Genomic DNA, 23,223 nt, shown 5'->3' with positions numbered 1-23,223 from the left:
CACCTGCAGTTTTATGTAGGGTAGAATGTGGGAGGCTAGCCAGGAGTGTGTAGGAATAGTCAGGTCTAGAGGTAACAAAGTCATAGATGAGGGCTTCAGCAGCAAGGGAGGAGACGGGCAATATTATGAAGGTGGGAATAGGCAGTATTAGTTATGCTGCAGACATGTGGTCGGAAGCTCATTTCAGGGTCAAATATGACACCAAGGTTGTGAACAGTCTGGTTCAGCCTCTGACTGACGTTGGGGAGAGGGATGGAGTCAGTGGCTCAGGAACGGAGTTTGTGGCGGGGACTGAAAACAATGGCTTCGGTCTTCCCAATATTCAATTGGGAACAATAGATAGTTCAGTTTAGAGGTGACCAAGACATTGGATGAGGTTGGGGCAGAGATGGGTGATGTTAGAGGTGGAGATAAGCGATCTTTGTAATGGAGAGCATATAGGATTGGAAGCTGTGCTTGGAATCATACAGGACGCGAAGTTGCGAACAGTCCGGTTCGACCTAAACTAGAGGCCGGGGACGGGAGAAAATCGGTGACAAAAGCGGTTGTAGTAAAATTGATTCGCACATTGATGGTTACTGGAAACACACTCATTCAAATCCTGGCCTTCTAAACTCAACAAAATTATTGGGTGTCACTACCATAAAGTTCTGAATGTTCAATCTTGTTTCACATTTTTGAATAAGACTCGAAAAAACAAATAGAAAATACTGTTGCAAATCATGGCTATGTGTTGCACGTGTGCAGCTGCCCTGATCTTTCACCTCACTGAGATGTGACGCTGCCATTCTGGAGGAACGTTTGTTGGCAGCCCGAGCAGAGGTCGGTACAATTCGGTGCCGCACTGAGAAACCGGAAGTGCGGCTCCGGGAGCGGGTGTTACGATGGCGGACGTTCCAAGTAACGCACCAGCACGTGAGTGTCGGGGTCGGCCAGCGGAGTGGCGTCAATGGCAATACATTCTTTGTAAAAGGCGCCGGTGCCCGAGAGAGAGCTGGAGGAGAGTGGACCGGAAGCAGACCCACCCCCGGTATCCTAAACCTGTCCCGTCTCCTCCCCTGGTGCTCACAGAGTGGGGCAATAACTGACCCTGTGGGTGGTCAGAGTGGGGCAATAACTGACCCTGTGGGTGGTCAGAGTGGGGCAATAACTGACCTTGTGGGTGGTCAGAGTGGGGCAATAACTGACCCTGTGGGTGGTCAGAGTGGGGCAATAACTGACCCTGTGGGTGGTCAGAGTGGGGCAATAACTGACCCTGTGGGTGGTCAGAGTGGGGCAATAACTGACCCTGTGGGTGGTCAGAGTGGGGCAATAACTGACCCTGTGGATGGTCAATGGGACAATAACTGACCCTGTGGGTGGTCAGAGTGGGGCAATAACTGACCCTGTGGGTGGTCAATGGGGCAATAACTGACCCTGTGGGTGGTCAGAGTGGGGCAATAACTGACCCGGTGGATGGTCAATGGGACAATAACTGACCCTGTGGGTGGTCAGAGTGGGGCAATAACTGACCCTGTGGATGGTCAATGGGGCAATAACTGACCCTGTGGATGGTCAGAGTGGGGTCAATAACTGACCCTGTGGATGGTCAGAGTGGGGCAATTACTGACCCTGTGGATGGTCAGTGGGGGCAATAACTGACCCTGTGGATGGTCAGTGGGGGCAATAACTGACCCTGTGGATGGACAGAGTGGGGGCAATAACTGACCCTGTGGATGGTCAGTGGGACAATAACTGACCCTGTGGATGGTCACCAAATGGTGATCAGTTATTGATCTAGTTACTAGACTATTCCAACTATTCCAATGCTCTCCTCACCAGCCCCCCATTTTCTACCCTCCATAAACTTGAGCTCAGCCAAAACTGATCTGCCCATATCCTACCTCAAACCCAGTACTGTTCACCCATCACCCTTGTGCTCACTGAACTACATTGCCTCCTGGTCCGGCAACCTCTCGATTTAAAATTCTCATTATTGTTTTCAATCCCTCCATTGCCTCCCCCCTTCCTATCCATTCTTATCCATCTAAGCGTAGCCAGAAAATCTCCTGCAATTGCTTCTCTTCCCACTCCGGCATCATTACCTCTGGTGTCCCCCAAGGATCTGTCCTTGGCCCCCTCTTATTTCTCATCTATATGCTGCCCCTTGGAGATATCATCTGAAAACACGAGTCAGTTTCCACATGTATGCTGACGACACCCAGCTCTACCTCTCCGTCACTTCTCTCGCCTCCTGCTTGGTATCTGAATTGTCAGATTGCTTGTCCGACATCTAGTACTGGATGAGCAGAAATGTTTTCCAATTAAATATTGGGAAGACCAAAGCCATTATCTTTGGTCCCCGCCACCATCTGCTTTCCCTAACCATTGATTCCATCCTTCTCCCTAGCATCAATCTGAGGGTGAACAAGACTGTTCGCAATCTAGGTGTCATATTTGACCCTGAAATGAGTTTCCAGCCACATATCCGTGACATAACTAAAACCACCATTTTCCACCTCTGTAACATTGCCCGCCTCTGCCCCTGCCTCAGCTCTTCGGCTGCTGAAACCCTCATCCGTGCCTTTGTCATCTCTAGACTTGACTACTCCAACTCACTCCCGGCCGGCCTCCCACATTCTACCCTACGTAAACTTGAGTCATCCAAAACTCAGCAGCTCATGTCCTAACTCACACCAAGTCACAATCACCCATCACCCCCTGTGCTTTCTGACCTACATTGGCTCCCGGTTAAACAACACCTCAATTTCAAAATTCTCATTCTTGTTTACACATCACTCCACGGCCTTGCCCCTCCCTAGCTCTGTAATCTTTTTCAGCCTCACAATCCCACAAGATTTCTGCGCTCTTCAAATTCTGGCCTCTTGAGCATCCCTCACTATAACTGCTCAACCATCGGTGGCCGTGCCTTCAGCTGTTTGGGCTCTAAACTCTGGAACTCCCACCCTAAACCTCTCTACTTCGCTTTCCTCCTTTAAGACACTCCTTAAAAGCGACCTCTTTATCCAAGCTTTTGGTCATCTAACTCTTCTTTTGTGGTTTGGTCAAATTTATCTGTTTTGTCCTGTAACACTGCTGTGACGCGCACGAGACGTTTTACTACATTAAAGGCACTATATAAATAAAAGTAATTATTATCACTATAACTTCCTCCAGCCTTACAAGCCTTTGAGATCTCTGTGCTTCTCTAATTCTGGGCTCTTGAGCATCCCTGATTTTAATCACTCCACCATTGATAGCTGTGCTTTCAGCTGCCTAAGCCCTAAGCTCTGGAATTCCCTCCCGAAACCTCTCTCTTCTCCTTTAAGATACTTTATAAAACCTGCCTCTTTGACCGAGTTTGTCCTAATATTTAATTTGGCTCCGTGTGCAATTTTGTTTGATAATTGTTCCTGTGAAGCGCCTTGGGATGTTTTATCACGTTAAATGCACTATATAAATGCAAGTTATTGTTGAAGCATAGAAACATAGAAAATAGGTGCAGGAGTAGGCCATTCGGCCCTTCGAGCCTGCACCACCATTCAATATGATCATGGCTGATCATGCAACTTCAGTACCCTTTCCTGCTTTCTCTCCATATCCCTTGATCTCATTAGCCGTAAGGGCCACGTCTAACTCTCTTTTGAATATATCTAACGAACTGGCCTCAACAGCTTTCTGTGGTAGAGAATTCCACAGGTTCACAATTCTCTGAGTGAAGAAGTTTCTACTCATCTCAGTCCTAAATGGCTTATCCCTTATCCTTAGACTGTGACCACTGGTTCTGGACGTCGGGAGCCCAGCAACTTCATTTGTTGAGGTGTGTCCAGTTTGCTTCATTGTACTTTCATGTTAAGATAACACCATTATTGACCCATCCTTCAATAAACATTTGCACAGCCTTAGCACAGTTTTCTCAGACCTTTAACCATTTATTTGGTTTGGTATTTGTGGCCCCAGAACTGTCCAAGTAATATTTTATATAAAAACTGCTCAGGCAGCTAAATGCACAACCTAGCCTGGCGCCGAGTCCTCTGAACAGAGTGGTTCCAGGTTCTGTTGTCTGTGTTGTTAGCTGGTCTCAGTCAGCAGCAGGTGAGACTGAGACCAGCTCCGCTGGACTGGGAACGAGAAAAATCAGCCAGTATTCTCGATCGCGACCTAAGTTCCAAAACACGTATGTGTGGATATCTGTAGGGCAAGATGGGGCTCAGCTGTAACACGCCCCATAGCTAAACAATGCACCAACACTCGTGGTACCTTATTATTGAAGAATAGCATCCAGCTGAGGTGCTGGAGAGGAGAAAATTGGCTTAGGATAGTGCTTGAATGTCTGCATTTACATTACCCAATTTACTGCGTAATGAACTATAAAATGTTGGTTTTGCCAGTGGTGAACAGAATGGTTCTAAGATAAAATATTCATCTTTTTGTCAGCTGTGGCTCAATGGGTAACACACTCATCTCTGAGTCAGAAGGTTGTGGATTCAAATCCCAGTCCAGGGACTTGAGCACATAAATCTAGGCTGACACTCCAGTGAACATAAGAACATAGGAAATAGGAGCAGGAGTAGGCCACTTGAGACCTCGAGCCTGCTCCACCATTTAATAAGATCATGGCCGATCTGATCATGGACTCAGTTTCACTTCCCCGCCAGCTCCCCAAAACTCTTGATTCCCTTATCGCTCAAAAATCTACCTATCTCCACCTTAAATATATTCAGTGACCAAGCCTCCACAGCCCACTGGGGCAGAGAATTCCACAGATTTACAACTGTCTGAGAGAAGAAATTCCTCCTCGTCTCAATTTTAAATGGGTGGCCCCTTATTCTGAGACTATGTTCCCTAGTTTTAGTTTCCCCTATGAGTGGAAATATTCTCTCTGCATCCACCTTGTGAGCCTCCTCATTATCTTCTATGTTTCGATAAGATCACACCTCATTCGTCTGAACTCCAATGTGTATAAGCCCAACCTACTCAACTTAGTCAAACCCCCTCATCTCCGGAATCAACCTAATGAACCTTCTCTGAACTGCCTCCAATGCAAGTATATCCTTCCTTAAATATGGAGACCAAAACTGTACGCAGTACTCTAGGTGTAACCTCACTAGTACCCTGTACAATTCTAGCAGAACCTCTCTGCTTTTATACTCTATCCCCCTTGTAATAAAGGCCAACATTCCATTTGCCTTCCTGATTGCTTGCTGTACCTGTATACTAACGTTTTGTGTTTCATGCACAAGGATCTCAGGTCTCTCTGTACTGTAACACTGCAAATTTTCTCCATTTAAATTATAATTTGCTTTTCTGTTTTTTCTGCCAAAGTCGATAACCTCACATTTTCCCACATTATACTCCATCTGCCAAATTTTTGCCCACTCACTTAGCCTATCTATATCCCTTTGCAGATTTTTTGTGTCCTCCTCACAATTTGCTTTCCCATTTTTGTATCATCAGAAAACTTGGCAATATTACACTCTGTCCTTTCATCCAAGTCATTAATATAGATTGTAAATAGTTGAGGCCCCAGCACTGATCCCTGCGGCACCCCACTAGTTACTGTTTGCCAACCGGAAAATGACCTGTTTATCCCAGTTCTCTGTTTTCTGTTAGTTCGCCAATCCTCTATCCATGCTAATATATTACCCCCAACCCCGTCAACTTTTATCTTGTGCAGTAACCTCTTATGTGGCACCTTATTGAATATCTTCTGGAAATCCAAATACACCACATCTACTGGTTCCCCTTTATCCAACCTGCTTGTTACATCCTCAAAGAACTCCAGCAAATTTGTCAAACATGATTTCCCTTTCATAAAACCATGCTGACTCTGTTTGATTGAATTATGCTTTTCCAAATGTCCCACTACTGCTTCCTTAATAATGGACTCCAGCATTTTCCCAACGACAGATGTTAGGTTAACTGGTCTATAGTGTCCTGCTTTTTGTCTGCCTCCTTTTTTAAATAGTGACATTACATTTGCGGTTTTCCAACCTGCTGGGACCAACCACCCCAGAATCCAGGGAATGTTGGTAGATTACAACCAATGCATCCACTATCTCTGCAGCCGCTTCTTCTAAGACCCTAGGATGTAAGCCATCAGGTTCAGGGGACTTACTTGTCCGCCTTTAAGTCCCATTATTTTACCTAGTACTACTTTATTAGTGATCATGATTGTATTACGTTCCTCCCTGTCTATAGCCCCTTGATTATCCCCTATTGGGATGTTTTTAGTGTCTTCTACTGTGAAGACCGATGCAAAATATTTGTTCAACGTCTCTTCCATTTCCCTGTTCCCCATTATTAATTCCTCAGTCTCATCGTCTAGGGGACCAACATTTACTTTAGCCACTCTTTTTTCCTTTTTATGTACCTGTAGAAACTCTTACTATCTGTTTTTATATTTCATGCTAGTTTACTTTCATAATCTATCTTCCCTCTCTCTATTATTGTTTTAGTTGTTCTTTGCTGGCTTTTAAAAGTTTCCCAATCCTCTGGCCTCCCATAGTCTTGACCACATTGTATGCCTTTGTTTTCAATTTGATACCCTCCCTTATTGCCTTAGTTAGCCACGGATGGTTATCCCTTCTCTTACAGTCTTTCCTTCGCATTGAGATATATTTTTGTTGCGAGTTATGAAGTATCTCCTTAAATGTCTGCCACTGCTCATCAACCGTCCCACACTTTAATCTATTTTCCCAATCCACTTTAGCCAACTCTGCCTTCATACCTTTGTAGTCTCCTTTATTTAAACTTAGGACACTGGTTAGAGATCCAACTTTCTAACCCTCCAACTGAATTTGAAATTCAACCATGGTCACTCATTCATAGAGGATCATTTACTAGGAGATTGTTTCTTAATCCTGCCTCATTACACAGTACAAGATCTAAGTTAGCCTGCTCCCTGGTTGGTTCCGCAAGGTACTGTTCAAGGAAACTATCCCGGATACACTCTTATGAATTCTTCCTCAAGGCTACCCTGGTCAATTTGCTTTGTCCAATCAATATAAAGGTTAAAATCGCCCATCATTATTGCTGTTTCTGTTTTACAAGCCTCCACTATTTCTTGATTTATACTCTGTCCAACAGTGTAGCTACTGTTAAGAGGCCTATAAACTACACCCACTAGCGACTTTTTCCCCTTTATTATTCCTCATTGCTTATCTCCACCCAAACCGATTCAACACTTGATGTTCTGAGCCAGTATCGTTTCTCACTAACACACTGATCTCATCCTTCATTAACAGTGCTGCCCATAATATTTAGTTCCCAGCCTTGGTCACCTTGCAACCACGTGTCTGTAATGGCTATCAGATCATACCCACTTGTATCTATTTGTGCCGTCAACTCATCTGTTTTGTTACGAATGCTGCGTGCATTCAGATAACTTTTAAATGTGTTTTTTTTACCATTTTTTCCTGCTTTGACCCCATTTTCTGATTCACTTTTATGTTTATACATTCTGTCCCTGGCACACTCTGGTTTTCATTTCCCCAGTGCTACCCTGCTCTATTGCCTTCTCCTTATTCTTTGACTTTTAAAATTTTTGCTCACCTGAACCCTCCCCACCCGCCACCGCACCGCCCCCCCCCCCCCCCACTAATTAGTTTAAAGCCCTCTCTGCAGCCCTAGTTATTTGATTTGCCAGGACCCTAGTCCCAGCACAGTTTGAGTGGAGCCTGTCTCAACAGAACAGCTCCCTCTTACCCCAGTACTGGTACCAGTGTCTCACAAACCAAAACCCACTGTCTGAGGTGCTGTCTTTCAGATGAGACGTTAAATCGAGGCCCCATCTGCTCTCTCAGGTGGATGTAAAAGATCCCATGGCACTATTTTGAAAAAGAGCAGGGGAGTTATCCCCAGTGTCGTGGCCAATATTTATCCCTCAATCAACATTATCCCTCAATCAACATAACAAAACAGATTATCTGGTCATTATCACATTGCTGTTTGTGGGAGCTTGCTGTGCATAAATTGGCTGCCACGTTTCCCACTTTACAATGACTAGACTCCAAATGTACTTCATTGGCTGTAAAGTGCTTTGAGACGTCTGGTGGTCGTGAAAGGCGCTATATAAATGCAAGTGTTTTTTTTATTAGAAAATGCCTTTGAAATTAACCAAATACATTTTAAATATAGTAATCTCTCTCTACATTTACAAAGTCTCATTCTTAAGAGAGGCTTACTTCTATGTGTTAAGAAATTTAGGGTGTATTGACTACAACTGTAATGTAAGTGTAACATGGTTTTGGTTTTACACTGTAACCATAGCCTCAGCGCAAGGCAGCCTGAGTCCGGACTCGGGACCTGATGCTGGACTGACATAGTTTGGAGGAGAGATTCTCACTCTGCTTCACTTGGAGTCAATGTGGGCCTTAATACCTTGTTTATACTGCACGGCTTTTGTGTCTTTGCGCTGACACTAAATGTGTAATATAAATGCCCACTTAGAGAATTTGCCGTACCTGCCGTGGAATAGTCCTGCATGTTAATAAGTACTGTACTCGATCATCATTGTTTTCCACATAGTGACAGGGCCCAAGTTTCCACATGATTTGCGCCTGATTTTTAGGAGCAACTGGTGGAGAACGGACTATCTTAGAAATTGCAATTCTCCACATTTTTTTTTTCTGCGGTTCCGACACAGACCTCCCAGAGCCGTTGAAGGAAATCCCCAAATTGCCCGAGTTGCTTGCCAGTTCAGGAAAGGTGTTCGATGGGGTTTTATACAATAGACATGTTATATTTAGTTTCCCACACATATCTCACATCAGTAAAAATAACATTGTATTGCCCACATGTGCGAAAATCAGTCATGTCAACTCTTTAGTGACATTGCGAGAACGTTTTGATAACCACTATCAAATATTTAGGCAACTGTGAATTTATCAATGGTAGCAATGGACTCTGGTGGATTTAATAGAGAATGATGTTAATGCTTTAGTTATCTTGGGCCCAAGTTTCCACATGATTTGCGCCTGATTGTTAGGAGCAACTGGTGGAGAACGGACTATCTTAGAAATCGCAATTCTCCACATTTTTTTTTCTGCAGTTCTAGTCAGGTAGAACAGTTCCACTTTGGAACAGAATTTTTTCTTCAAAAGGGGGCATGTCCGGCCACTGATGCCTGATTTGAAAATTTCCACAGTGAAAATGTACTCCAAACTAACTTAGAATGGAGCAAGTGAAGATTTTTGTAGAACTGAAAAAACCTGTTCTACACATTAAAAAATCAGGCGCAGGTTACAAATTAGGCGTCGAGAACGAGGTGGGGGGGGGAAGGGAAGTCATTAAATTCTACAATAAATCCTTATTTATACTTATACAAATATTATACAAATAAATCCAACCTGAATAAAAATTTATAAGCAAAGCAAAGATTAAATAAACCATCTTCCTACCTGTGTGAAAGTGCTTCAGCCAGGGAGAATGCTGCAGCAAGCCTCACAAAACGAGGCAGCCGTTCCAGACGGCGGGCGGGAGGGAGGGAGGGAGGGAGGGGACCGACCGACTGAACGCAGGGGGGGCGGGGGAGGAAGCCGTTCCAGACGGCGGGCGGGAGGGAGGGAGGGGACCGACCGAACGCAGGGAAGCCGTTCCAGACGGCGGGGAGGGACCCAACTGACCGAACGCGGGGGGGAGCCGTTCCAGACGGAGGGAAGGAGACAGAAGGCTGCAGGAAGCCTCAGAAATTGAGGAGCCATTTCCCGACGGCAAAAGGGGGAGGTCGTCGGGAAACGGCTGCCTCAACTTTCTGAGGCTTCCTGCAGCCTTCTCAGTGCTGATGTGCTGATGGCAATGTGCTTTTATTAAAAAATGTTAAAAAATTGAACAGCTACAAAGAACTACAAAAATGGCCGAGTGCCAATGTTTTTTTCACACTGCGCGTGTGCGAACGCTCCAACACGCACGCGCAGCGTTGCCGGCAGGAAAAAAACTAATTTAAACAGTACCCGCCCCCTCCCACTTCCAAAATCGGCGCGAGTGTAGGCTCCGCCCCCCTGGGCGCCGCGCCAAACAGACAAGGAGCTGCAAAGCGCTCCAGAATCGCGAGTTTTTTTTCCGGCGCCATTTTAGGCGCGAAAAACGGGCGCCCAGCTTGGAGCGGCGCCCGTTTTTTATCGAGTGGAAACTTGGGCCCATAATGTTGTGGTTAAAGCTCCTTGGATGCTACTTCCAGGATCATGGGTAAAAGTAATAAATACTGAGTAATGTCCTCAAGCATAATTTTGAGGCAAGAGCACTGGAATTTTTTTAAACTACTGTACTACAAACCCTGTCTTTGATAGAAGTACAGCTGGAAGACATAGAACATGTCCAGAGACGAGAACACAACTGTGGATAAATAGTGTAATCAACACAACATGTTCAATGGCCACGAGATTGATTTCAGCCTCACAGAATCCTTTTATGGCCACATTCTAAGGCAATTGTTCTATGCCATTAATTGCCATGGTGCAACGTTGTCCAAAGCTTCCTGAAGATCTTCGTGTATGATGTCAACTTATTCCCCCTGTCCACTATGTCAGTAATAAATTTGGAAGAGCTCTAGGTTAATTAAACATGACCTTCCTTTGCTGAATCCATACTGATTCTCCTTTAACAAGTTATACATTTTCAACTGCTTTCACACTTGACCTCTTAATCATGACATGTTTACTACCAGTGGTAGTCCTGGATTTTACTGGGGGTTCAGGTTCGCAAGACATTAAAAGCAGCACCTCCAGTGGACAGGGTCATAAAACAGCTAATGGAATACTTCTTTAAAAATTCATTCACAGGATGTGGGCATCGCTGACAAGGCCAGCATTTTTTTGCCCATCCTTAGTTGCCCTTGAGAAAGTGGTGGTGAGCCACCGTCTTGAACCGCTGCAGTCCGTGTAGTGAAGGTACTCCCACAGTAGCTAGGTAGGGAGTTCCAGGATTTTGACCGAGCAACTATGAAGGAACGGCGATATATTTACAAGTCAGGGTGGTGTGTGACTTGGAGAATAACTTGCAAATGATAGTGTTCCCATGTGCCTGCTGCACTTTGTCCTTCTAGGTGGTAGAAGTCATGGGTTTAGAAGGTGGTGTCAAAGAAGCCTTGGCGAGTTGCTTCAGTACTTCTTGTAGATGGTACACACTGGAGCCACGGTGTGCCGGTGGTGGAGGGAGTGAATGTTTAAGGGCGTGGATGGGGTGCCAATCAAGCAGGCTGCTTTGTCCTGGATTGTGTCGAGCTTCTTGAGTGCTGTTGGAGGTGCACACATCCAGGCAAGTGGAGAGTATTCCATCACACTCCTGAGTTGTGTCTTGTAGATGGTGGAAAGGCTTTGGGGAGTCAGGAGGTGAGTCTTTCACCACAGATTACCTCCTGACTCTGACCTGCTCTTGTGGCCACAGTGTTTAATCAGCTGCTCCAGTTATGCTTCTGGTCAATGGTGACTCAGAGGATGTTGATGGTGGGGGATTCGGCGAAGGTAATGCCATTGAATGTCAAGGGGCGGTGGTTGGACTCTCTTTTTGGAGATAGTCATTGCCTGGCACTTGTGTGGCGCAAATGTTACTTGCCATTTATTAGTCCAAACCTGAATGTTGTCCAGTTCTTGCTGCATGCGGGTACGGACTGCTTCATTACCTGAGGACTTGCGAATGGAAGTGAACACCATGCACAGTGTAGCCAGTGTCGGAGCAATGAATGGCTGACCGCAACTTCAGGATTCCCACGTTAGGATGCACTAAATCCTGAAGTTGCGTTCAGTTTCAAAGGAGTAATAATAGCGAATGCTGTTTGTTCGCTGATATTATCCACCACAAATTCCGGGCTAATGACTTCAATTTTACTAAGGCGGCTTCTTTCCACTTCGGTCAAATGCTACCTTGATGTCAAAGACAGTCACTCACACCTCACCTGGAGCCGCCTCCTCCCGTTAGCTGTTTAATGATCCACCACCATTCACGACTGGATGTGGCAGGACTGCAGAGCTTTGATCTAATCTGTTGATTGTGGGATTGCTTGGCCCTAACAAGTAATAGGCAAACTTGTGCATGACATATAATATATCTGGCCTTTTGTGTCAATAAATTTGACCTGTCTAGTACTCTGATATTAGTACTGAGATATTGAATGTTATATGTTGTACAGCAGTGACCACATATATGTTCTTCTGTTATGTTTTAGATTGTCCAGGAACAGCCAGTGATGATGCCGGTAAAGTTTCAGCCTGCCAGGGTTGTCCTAATCAAGCATTATGTGCCTCAGGTGCTTCAAAAGCTCCAGATCCAGGTAGATATTCAAGAACAACTTTACTCAGCAAAAAGCAAAGCAAGTAATGTGGGCACTGTCATGAATGTGAAATTCCTGTATTTTGTTTTTACACTGCAGCCATTCAGGAGATTAAGGAGAAGATGACATCTGTTAAACATAAAATCCTGATTTTATCTGGAAAAGGAGGGGTTGGCAAGAGCACTTTCAGTACACACCTAGCTCATGGGCTAGCGAGTAATGACACCATGCAGGTAAGGAGTTACAGATTTATTACTTAAATTTTTCCATTTTGCAACTTTTAACACTGGAGGTAGAAAGTGATGAACTGATTTTGAAAAGGCTTGCATTCCTCAAAAATCTAAGGGCTGACTTCCAATTATTAGGCCACTGTCTCCAGACAAATTTTTGCTCTGTGCAAAATATGGTTCATGGATTGTAAATAATATTATTTAAAGAGGAATGTTAGTAAATGCTAGCTCATCCCCACCCCCTCATTTTGCCTGCTGCTCTGGACTCGAGTTCATCACTTCTATTCTCCCCCCCCTTTATTTCTCCTCTCCCTTTATTTCCCCCCCCCTTTATTTTCCTCCCCCTTTATTTTCCTCCCCCTTTATTTCTTTTCTCTTTACCCCTCCTCAGCCCCTAGTTCCAGTTATCATGCTTCCTTTAGTTTCTTCCCTCTCGGGTACTCTGCTCTCCCAAATCCCGATCCTGACCCCAACCCCAATCCTTCAGCATTCCTCAATTTTTCTGCCATCGTCCCAGGCTTGACTTCCTGTTTAGATAAGCCTACAGCATCCCTTCATGCCTCTCTTGGCATCCTCCGAAGGATCCATCAAAGCACTCTTCACTGCCTCCTCCGAGTAGCAATCCAACTGCCTCATCCTACTCTCTCACCGACCTTCCCACCCAGCGTGCCCTCTGGGGCTAATCTTCACGACCTCCTTCCCGTTCCACTCACCCCTCCCAATGCTGACCCTGCGGACGCTGCCAGTAGATTGGCTATCACCATCCCTCTTTGCATCTCCCTCCACAATGACAGTTCACTTGTGAACAAGTCATCCATGAGCTTATTGTGGATGATTGCATCGACATCATGGCCTTGATGGAGACCTGGCTCACGGGTGATGACACCTTCTCTCTTAATGAAGCCTCCCCTCCTGGCTCTATTTGCCCTGCCCAAACCACCGCAGTGGCGGTATGGCTCATCATCAAATCACATCTTGGTCTGTCCCCTGATCTTCTGGCACCTTCTCCTGAGAGCATCTTGCCTCGTTCCACCACTCTCCTCGCTCCCTGCCACCCACCCAAGTACCACGCCAGCTTCTCACCAAGATATCTTCACTGCTTTCCTCCCTCAGCCTCTGCACCGAGCGACTGCTCATCCTTGGTGATTTCAACTTCCATCTCAACTCATCATGCTCTCTCTCCTCTGAATTCACTGCCCTCCTATCCTCCCTTAATCTCTCTCTCAATATAAACTACCCTACCTATATAAATGGCCTTCCCCTCGATCTCTCAATCTCACGTGGCCTCGTTGTTCCCATCATGTCAATCACAGACAAGACCATCTCTGATCATTTCCTTGTATCCATCTCCGCCGACATCCCCTTTCTCCTCCCTACCCCACTTCCTTCTGTGTCTGCCCCTGGAAAAAACCTCTCCCCCACCTCCCCCCGTCAAATCCAACGGCACTTTCAAATTCTCAACTGTCTAACCTTTGGCCCTCCATTCATCACAACATTTCTGTAGCTATCGATCAGCAACAATAACAACTTGGATTTATTTAGGGACTCGTTTATTTGTACTAATAAAATGGCCACCCTGTCTCTGATTGGCTCTCCATTATCACATGACCTATTGCTGATTGGTCCCCTTGGAGGATAAGCCACACCCTGAAGTTTCTCTGGGATGTGTAACTGGAACCGCCCAGCCCAAGTTCTGACTGACTTTGCAAATTGTAATTCGATCCATTCTGACTTCAGAAGCCAGATCTCAAACAACCCAGCAAAAGCCACCAAATTCCAGCTGAAGTCCCTTACCCCGGCGCAAGTGCTGCCTTCCCCAGCTGAAGTCCCTTACCCCAGCGCAAGCGCATCCCTCCCCAAGCTGAAGTTCCTTGCCCCAGTGCAAGTGCATGACCGTACCCCACCCCCCACCATAGATGGGGCATTGTGTGGATCAAGGATTGTTAACAGGTTTATTGGGTATGAAATGAATAGTGACAGTGCCGTGACTTCGGGATTTCATCCACTCCAACGATGTCCCTGACGCACCGAGCTTTCCGAGAAACGTGATCTGTCTTCCCCGAGTTCTCTCTCTCCCCTCTTTCTCTTCTGGCCCCCCCCAATGTATCTCTCTCTCCCCGCCGTCCCTCTCTCTCCCCGCCGTCCCTCTCTCTCCCTGCCGCCCCTTTCTCTTTCCGGCTCAGTCGGAGGCTCGGCGGCTGGCTTGTACAACGTGGTCAATTGCAGGGCCACAATTCCGGTTCGGGGCCCCACTTCTGGTTCCGGTTTTGGGCGGGACGCGTCGGGGCAGGGTGCGGAGGACGCGGGCGCAGAAGGAAGAGAAAAGTGTTAGTACAAATAGTCACTCCGTTTATGTAGCGCCTTTAACGTAGTAAAACGTCCTAAGGGGTGCTTCACAGGAGTGTTAGACAAAAATTTCACTCCGAACCAAAGAGAAATTATAGCAGATGACCAAAAGCTTGGTGAAAGAGGTAGGTTTTAAGGATTGTCTTAAAGGAGGAAGGAGAGGTAGAGAGATGGAGAGGTTTAGGAAGCGAGTTCCAGAGCTTAGGGCCTCGGCAGCTGAAGGCACTGGTTGGGCGGTCGATTATGATCAGGATGATCAAGAGGTCGGAATTTGAGGAGTGCATCTATCTGCGGGGGGCGGAGGGATGGATTGTGAGGCTAAAGGAGATTACAGAGATAGGGAGGGCAAGGCCATGGAGGAATTTGTAAACAAATGAGAGTTTTGAAATCAAGGCGTTGATTAAGTGGGAGCCGATGTAGGTCAGTAAGCATAGGGATGATGGATTAATAGGACTTGGTGCGAGTTAGGACATGGGCAGCCAAGTTTTCGATGACCTCCAGTTTACGTAGGGTAGAATGTGGGAGGTCAGCCAGGAGTGTGTTGGTGTAGTCAAGTCTAGATGTATCAAAGGCATGGATGAGGGTTTCAGCAGCAGCAGATGGGGCAGAGACAGGCAATGTTACGGAGGTGGAAATAGGCGGATTTAGTTATGCCGTGGATATGTGGTGAGAAGCTCATTTCAGGGTTAAATATGACACCAAGGATGCGAACAGTCTGGTTCAGACTCAGACAAATGCCTAGGGGAGAGCGATGGACTCGGTGGCTAGGGAACGGAGTTTGTGGCAGGGACCAAAGACAATGGCTTCGGTCTTCCCAATATTTAATTGGATAAAATTTCTGCTCATCCAGTAATGTCAGACAAGCAGTCTGACAATTTAGAGACCGTGGAGGGGTCGAGAGAAGTGGTTGTGAGATAGAGCTGGATGTCATAGAATCATAGATTCCCATCGTGTCCGCGCCGGCTGACCAAGAGCTATCCTGCTTAATCCCACTTTCCAGCTCTTGGTCCGTAGTCCTGTAGATTAGACACTTTGGCCCCAAGTTTCCACATGATTTGCTGCTGATTTTTAGGAGCAACTGGTGTAGAACGGAGTATCTTAGAAATCGGAATTCTCGACATTTAGTTTGCTCCAGTTCTAGTCAGTTAGAACAGTTTCACTTTGGAACAGAATTTCTTTTTCAAAAGGGGGCGTGTCCGGCCACTTACGCCTGTTTTCAAAGTTTCGTCAGTGAAAACTTACTCCAAACTAACTTAGAATGGAGTAAGTGAAGATTTTTGTACGCTTGAAAAAACCTTGTCTACACTTTAGAAAATCAGGCGTAGGTTAGAAATTAGGCGTAGGGAACGAGGTGGGGGGGGGGAGGGGGGGAAGGGTAGTCATTAAATTCTACAATCAATCCTTAGTTATACTTATACAAATATTATACAAATAAATCCAACCTGAATAAACATTTATAAGCAAAGAAAAGATTAAATAAACCATGTTCCTACCTGTGTGAAATAGCATCAGCCTTCGAGCTGCTGTGCTTCAGGCAGGCCTTTCACGTTGGAGACAGGCAGCGGTGTGGCGTCAGTGTCTCGACGGCAGCGGCAGCAAGCTTCGAGCTGAGCTGCAGTGCTTGAGGCAGGCCTTCATTCTCTTCGTGGCTGGTCGCGAAGAAGCAACACCGGACGGACCCGAGGCCATTCGGCCATGAGATATCAGCGGCGTCAGTGGCTGGCCGGCAGCCGAAGAATCAGCAGCGGACCGACGTGAGGCCATTCGGCCATAGGATATCAGCGGCGTCAGTGGCTGGCCGGCAGCCGAAGAATCAACGCCTGACACACGCAGCTCTTTATGGTGCTTGAGGCCATTCGGCCACGCTTTAGGGGCGGCGTCAGTGGCTCGACGGCACCCGAAGATACAGCAGCAGCCTTCGAGCTGTGAGGGGGACTGAGGCCATTTGGACAGGGAGAGGCAGCCACATAGACAGTTTTATATTTAAATTTGCAGAATGGGTGCTGCATTGTCAACACCACGTATTATGCAATGGTTTGTCATCAATTCACTGCATAGGAGAGAATTGATTAGAGCTCACCGCACCAGGAACGTCGTAGCCCGTAGGTTGATTGGCAGTGTTTCTTCATTTCTTTTGGTGGCACTTTTATGCGACCTCTGTTGCTGGTATCTAGCTCCTGCCATCTCTGCTCAATTACGTTGACTAATATCTCCACTTCCTCATGCAAGAAATTCTTTGTTCTTGGTGGACGTTGATCCATTGCAAAGTTGAATTGGCACTCTTATTTCTCCAAACACACGGTCCTTAATTTGCATGCACCAATGCAGCACCGGTTCTGCAAGTTTAGCAGTGAAAAGCTGAACTCACTGATTTCAGCAGGTGATTTATTCAGCAGTGCTGCTAAAAGCACTCCCTCACACACAGAAATATAAAAAAAAATTAAATTACAAGCCTTTGCAGGGGTCCAAGAAACAAATCTTCACTTTTTCTGCAGTCTTTTTAAAAATGGCCGAGTGCCAATGTTTGTGTGAGACTGCGCATGTGCGCACGCTCCAACGCGCACGCGCAGGGTTGCCGGCACCACGAAGGCTAATTTAAATTATACCCGCCCCCTGCTACTTAGAAAATCGGCGCGAGTGTTAGGCTCTGCCCCCTGCTGCGAAGAGCGCGCCGCGCCAAGCAGACATCGAGGTGAATATCGGACTTTTTTTTAGGCGCAGTTTTCGGCGCGAAAAACAGGCGCCCAGCTCGGAGGTGCGCCGTTTACGCCGCGGGACGAAACTTGCATTTAAGTGCATTTTCAAGTATTTTTTTAATGTGGTAATATCTGCTCTAAAAAATTACTTTAAATCTATGTCCCTTGTTTGTTGGCCCCTCTGCAAGGGAAACAGGTTCTTCCTATCCACTCTATCCAGGCCCCTCATAATTTTATACACCTCAATCAGGTCTCCCCTCAGCCTCCTCTGTTCCAAAGAAAACAGACACAACATCTCCAATCTTTCCTCATGTGTTGTCAGTGTACATGTGGAAACTTATGGATGATGTCGCCAAGAGGCAGCATGTAGACGAGAAATAGGAGGAGGCCAAGGATAGATCCTTGGGGGACACCAGAGGTAACGATGTGGGAGTGGGAAGAGAAGCCATTGCAAGTGATTTTTTGGCTACGATTAGAGAATGGAACCAGATGAGTGCAGTTCCACCCAGCTTATGATGGTGGAGAGGCGTTGGAGGAGGATGGAGTGATCAACCATGTCAAAGGCTGCAGACCGGTCGAGAAGGACAAGGAGGGACAGTTTACTTTTGTCACAGTCACAAAGGATGTCATTTGTGACTTTAATGAGAGCAGTTTCGGTACTGTGGTAGGGGCAGAAACCGGATTGAAGGGATTCAAACATGGAGTTTTGGGAAAGAGGGGCTCGGATTTGGGAGGCAACAACAAGTTCAAGGACTTTGAAGAGGACAGGGAGGTTGGAGAAGGGAGCAGTAGCTTGCAAGCACAGTGTGGTCAAGGATTGTTTTCCTGAGGAGAGGGGTAATGATGGCAGATTTGAGGGAGAGGGGGGGCAGTACCTGAGGAGAGAGAACCGTTCACAATGTCAGCTGACATGGGAGCCAGAAAAGGAAGTTGGGTGGTCAGCAGTTTCGTGGGAATAGGATATGCTCGATCCCACCCTCACCTCCACCTTTCACGCCCTTGTTACTCTCTCTCACCCTGTCCGTTCCTCCTGGTATGGCCCTCATCTCCACTCCTTTAAGTCCAAGGGGTACAGACTTGAAGGTTTATGGCAGACAATTTGTTTAGCCATTCCTCACCAGATCTGGCTGAAGCATGTAAAGCACTATCAGGTCAAGCTCTCCTCTATCAAAACTGCTCACTATTCCAGGATCATCCTGGAATGCAAAGATAGCCCTCGGCTTCTCTTCTCCACTACAAACCATCTTCTTAAACTCCTCTCTCCTGCCTCCTCCACCTTCAACTACAACAACAAGTGAGAGGAGCTCATGGGCTCATTAAGATTGAGACTATCCGTTCAACTGCCTATGCCACTTCCCTCCCTTTACTTAGCTCACCGGGCCGAACTTCCCCAAACTTTCCCCCCCTGCCCTAGCCCTGAACTTGCATCTTCCTCGAGTTTCTCTCTGATCTTTCCTCATTTCCTCTCCAAGCTAATCTTCTCCATGAGACCCACCTCCTGCTCCCTCGACACAATTCCCACTAAACTGCTAACCATCCAACTTCCCTTCCTGGCACTTATTTATATTAGTTGATATTATTAACTGTTCCATCTCCTCAGGTACTTACCCCGTCACCTTCAAATCTGTTGTCGTCACCCCTCTCCTCAAAAACAACTCACCCTTGACCCCATTGGCCATGCATCTCCAACCTCCCTTTCCTCTCCTTGAACGTGTTGTCTCCTCCCAAATCCGTGCCCATCTTTCCCGCAACTCCGGTGTTTGAACCTCTGCAATCATGTTTGAATCCTTCTATCACGTTTCCGGTCCTGCCATAATACTGAAACAGCCCTTATCAAAGTCACAAATGACATAATATTTGACTGTGGTAAACTATCCCTCGTCATCCTTCTCAACCTGTCTGCAGCCTTTGATACAGTTGACCACACCATTCTCCTCCAACAGCTCTCCTCCGTCGTCCAGATGGGTGAGACTGCACTCGCCTGGTTCCATTCTTATCTATCCTGTCGTAGCCAGAGAATCACCTGCAGTGACTTCTCTTCCTGCTCTCGCACCATTGCCTCTGGTGTCCCCCAAGGATCTGTCCTTGGACCCCTCCTATTGCTCATCTACATGCTGCCCCTCAGCGACATCATCGAAAACACAATGTCAGGTTCCACATGTACACTGACGACACCCAGCTCTACCTCACCACCACTTCCCTCGATCCCTCTACTGTCTCTAAACTGACAGTTGCTTGTCCAACATTCAGTACTGAATGAGGAGAAATTTCTTCCAACGAAATATTGGGAAGACCAAAGCCATTGTCTTTGGTCGCTGCCGAAAATTCAGTTCCCTAGCCACCAAGTCCATCTCTCTTACAAAAGCAAAAGCCTGCGGATGCTGGAATCTGCTGGAAATCTCAGTGGGACAGGCAGCATCTGTGGAGAGAAAAACAGAGTTAACATTTCGGGTCAACGACCCTTCGTCAGAACTGCCGAATGTTTGAAAAGAGCACATTCTTAAGTACTGAAAGTGGGAGGGGAAGAAAGAACAAACGGGAAGGTTTGTGATATTGTGGAAGACAGGAGAGATTAGAGAGACAAAAGGGATGATGGGCCAAATTGAAATGGTAACGATAGAGGTTAGAGAAAGGTTAATCTGGGTAGGGTGTGAATGGCGTAGTAATGACCAGCTGCCATTATAGACAAAGAGAAAAAAAAAACATAAGATGGAGGGGAGGGAGCCAAAGATGGCCAGAGGTTAAACTCTAAAATTGTTGAACTCGACGTTGAGTCCAGAAGGCTGTAAAGTGCCTAAACAAAAGATGAGGTGCTGTTCCTCGAGCTTGCGTTGAGCTTCATTGGAACAGTGGAGGAGTCTGAGGACAGAGATATCAGAGTGGGAGTGGAGTGGAAAATTAAAGTGACAGGCGACCGGAAGCTTAGGATCACACTTACGGACTGAACGGAGGTGTTCAGCAAAGTGGTCACCCAATCTATGCTTGGTCTCTGCAATGTAGAGGAGACCACATCGTGAGCAGCGAATACAGTATACTAAATTGAAAGAAGTACAAGTAAATCACTGTTTCACCTGGAAGTAGTATTTGGGGCCCTAGATAGTGGGAAGGGAGGAGGTAAAAGGGCAGGTGTTGCATCTCCTGTGCTTGCACGGGAAGGGGAGGGGGTGCTGGAGGTGACTGCGGAATGGACCAGGGTATCGCGGAGGGAGCGGTCCCTTCATAATGCTGAGAGGGGAGGGGAAGATGTGATTGGTGGTGGTGCTGGAAGAGGCAGAAATGGTGGAGGATGATCCGTTGAATGTGGAGGCTGGTGAGGTGAAAGATGAGCACAAGGGGTACCCTGTCGTGGTTCTGGGAGGGAGAGGAAAGGGTGAGAGTAGAGGTGCGGGAAATAGAACGGACTTGGTCGAGGGCCATGTTAACCACGGCGGAGGGGAATCTTCGGTTGAGGAAAAAGGAAGACATGTCAGAGGCACTAGTGTGAAAGGTGGCATCGTCAGAGCAGATGCGACGGAGACGGAGAAACTGGGAGAATGGAATGGAGTCCTTGCAGGATGCAGGGTGGGAGGAAGTGTAGTCCAATTAGCTTGTGAGTCAGTGGGCATATAGTGGATACTGGTCAAAAGCCTATCCTCAGAGATGGAGACGGAGAAGTCGAGGAAGGGAAGAATCGGAGATGCACCATGTGAAGGTGAGGGAAGGGTGGAAATTGGATGCAAAGTGAATGAAAGGTTCAAGTTTTCTAGTTCAGGGCGAGAGCAGGAAACGGCACCGATACAGTCATCAATGTACTGGAAAAAGAGGTGAGGGAGGGGACCCGAGTAGGACTGGAACAAAGAATGTTCCACATATCTCACATAGCAACACCTTTAATTTGGAGAAAGTGAGTGGAGTTAAAGGAGAAGTTGTTCAATGTGAGAACAAGTTCAGCCAGGTGGAGGAGTGTGGTGGTGGATGAGGATTGGTTGGGCCTCTGCTCGAGGAAGAAGCGGAGCGCCCTCAGGCCATCCTGGTGGGGGATGGAAGTGTAGCGGGATTGTCCTCGCCCTGGCAACTGTCTAAGGCTGAACCAGACTGCCATATTTGACACGAAGATGAGCTTCTGTCCACATATTTGCTCCAACACCAAGACTGCCTACTTCCACGTCCGTAACATCGCCCAATCTCGGCACTGCCTCAGCTCATGTTGCTGAACGCTCATCTGTGCCTTTGTTACCTCTAGACTTGACTATTCCAATACTCTCCTGGCTGGCCTCCCATCTTCCACCCTACATAAACTTGAACTCATCCAAAACTCTGCTGCCCGTAACCTAACTGGCACCCATTCACCCATCACCTCTATGCTCCCAGTTCGGCAACGCTTCAATTTTAAAATTCTCACCCTAGCTCTGTAACCTCCTCCCACCCTACAACCCTCCAAGATTTCTGCGTTCCTCCAATTCTGGTCTCTTACGCAGCGTTGATTTTAATTGTTCCACCATTGGTGGCCATGCCATCAGTTGCCAAGGTGCTAAGCTCTGGATACCCTCCCTAACCCCCGCTACCTTTCTACCTCTCTTTGCTCTTTTCAGACGCTCTTTAAACCTACACTCGTCTATGCTAATATCTCCTTATGTAGCTCGGTGTCAGATTTTGTTTGATAGTCGCTCCCGTGAAGCACCTTGGGATGTTTTACTGCGTTAAAGAAGCTATATAAATGCAAGTTGTTATAGCTCAATTAATAATTTTAAATCCGAGATCGATAGATTATTATTAGCCAAGGGTATTAAGGATATGGAGCCAAGGTGGGTGTGGATTGAGTTAGGATACAGATCAGCCACGATCTAATTGAATGGTAGAACAGGCTCGAGGAGCTGAATGGCCTACTCCTGTTTCTACGTTGCTATCAGGTGGGTTTGTCTTTGGCTGCCTATAGTTAAAATGAGTGTGGGGACTGGCATAATTCCCAGTAGTGAATGTCGATCTTTTAAACCAATTGCTTTAAAACTTCTTTACTGGTGGCATTGATTTGATTCTTGGCAGATTTGGAACTTCTTGATGAGGGTTCTTGCATGTTTGTGATTGCTTTAATATGACATTGTATCTCGCACCTTCTGCCATGATTTTCTTTCCAATTACTGGATGTACCTCTTCAGAAAATTAAAATGTATTCTTGATGTGAAGAATGCATGGATTAGGGTGGCAGCAGAGGAAGAAGAGGGTTGCAAAAGAACTGTGTTCTGAAGGTGGAAAAAATGCAGTCTTGGCTACTGACCAGATATGGAGCAGGAAGGTCAGCTTCAGATTGAGCAGAACACCCACATTTCTACACCAGCTGGTTCAGTTTGAGCCTACAGCCACGGAGGTTGATGCAGCTGGAGTCCGAGCTATCTAGATGCTGGCAGAAGCCGAAAAGGAAAAGGTTTACAACATTGAGCAACGTTTCAGCTGATCCGGGCCTTGACGTAGGATAGGCAATTAGATAGTACAGCATTGGAGTCGATGGTAGTGGCAGAGTGATAAAGCTGGGTTTAATCAGCATGCGTGTGAAAGCTGACCCCGTGTTTCTGGATGATCATGAGCATTAGCATGTAGATAAACCGGAGGGGACCTGGGGCATGTCACTGGTGATGACCTTATGGGCATGGGACCTCGAGGGAGATGTACCGCTGCATCGGGGCAGATAACTACAAACCCGAGAGAGCGCAGTACCATAAAGATGCGT

The 23,223-nt window shown here is 46.6% G+C and overlaps 2 protein-coding genes across 5 annotated transcripts in view; one reads left to right on the top strand and one right to left on the bottom strand.

Moving 5' to 3' along the window:
* The window catches only part of LOC139281095 (tektin-3-like), a 153,166-nt gene that overhangs the window by 91,902 nt on the left and 38,041 nt on the right, over positions 1-23,223 (bottom strand). Inside the window, exon 1 of one of the 2 annotated variants that reach the window (XM_070901035.1) lies at positions 765-1,003. The exons of the other annotated variant lie outside the window; for it this stretch is intronic. The gene's annotated coding sequence lies outside the window, so the exon portion shown is untranslated. Of the gene's footprint in view, positions 1-764; positions 1,004-23,223 lie in introns of those variants that run through there. 2 annotated transcript variants of the gene reach the window in all.
* The window catches only part of nubp1 (nucleotide binding protein 1 (MinD homolog, E. coli)), a 98,008-nt gene continuing 75,604 nt past the window's right edge, over positions 820-23,223 (top strand). The window contains exons 1-3 of one of the 3 annotated variants that reach the window (XM_070901037.1): positions 820-915; positions 12,143-12,247; positions 12,347-12,480. In XM_070901037.1, coding sequence (XP_070757138.1) covers positions 885-915; positions 12,143-12,247; positions 12,347-12,480 — 270 coding nt within the window. In that variant the 5' untranslated portion in view covers positions 820-884. Of the gene's footprint in view, positions 916-953; positions 1,031-12,142; positions 12,248-12,346; positions 12,481-23,223 lie in introns of those variants that run through there. The other 2 variants (XM_070901036.1, XM_070901038.1) reach the window with 2 other exon arrangements.

This window comes from Pristiophorus japonicus, chromosome 15 (assembly GCF_044704955.1).
Source record: "Pristiophorus japonicus isolate sPriJap1 chromosome 15, sPriJap1.hap1, whole genome shotgun sequence".
NCBI classification, from domain to species: Eukaryota; Metazoa; Chordata; class Chondrichthyes; family Pristiophoridae; genus Pristiophorus; species Pristiophorus japonicus.
The sequence above is the reverse complement of the archived record's forward strand: the minus strand, read 5'-3'. Positions and strand labels throughout refer to the sequence as shown.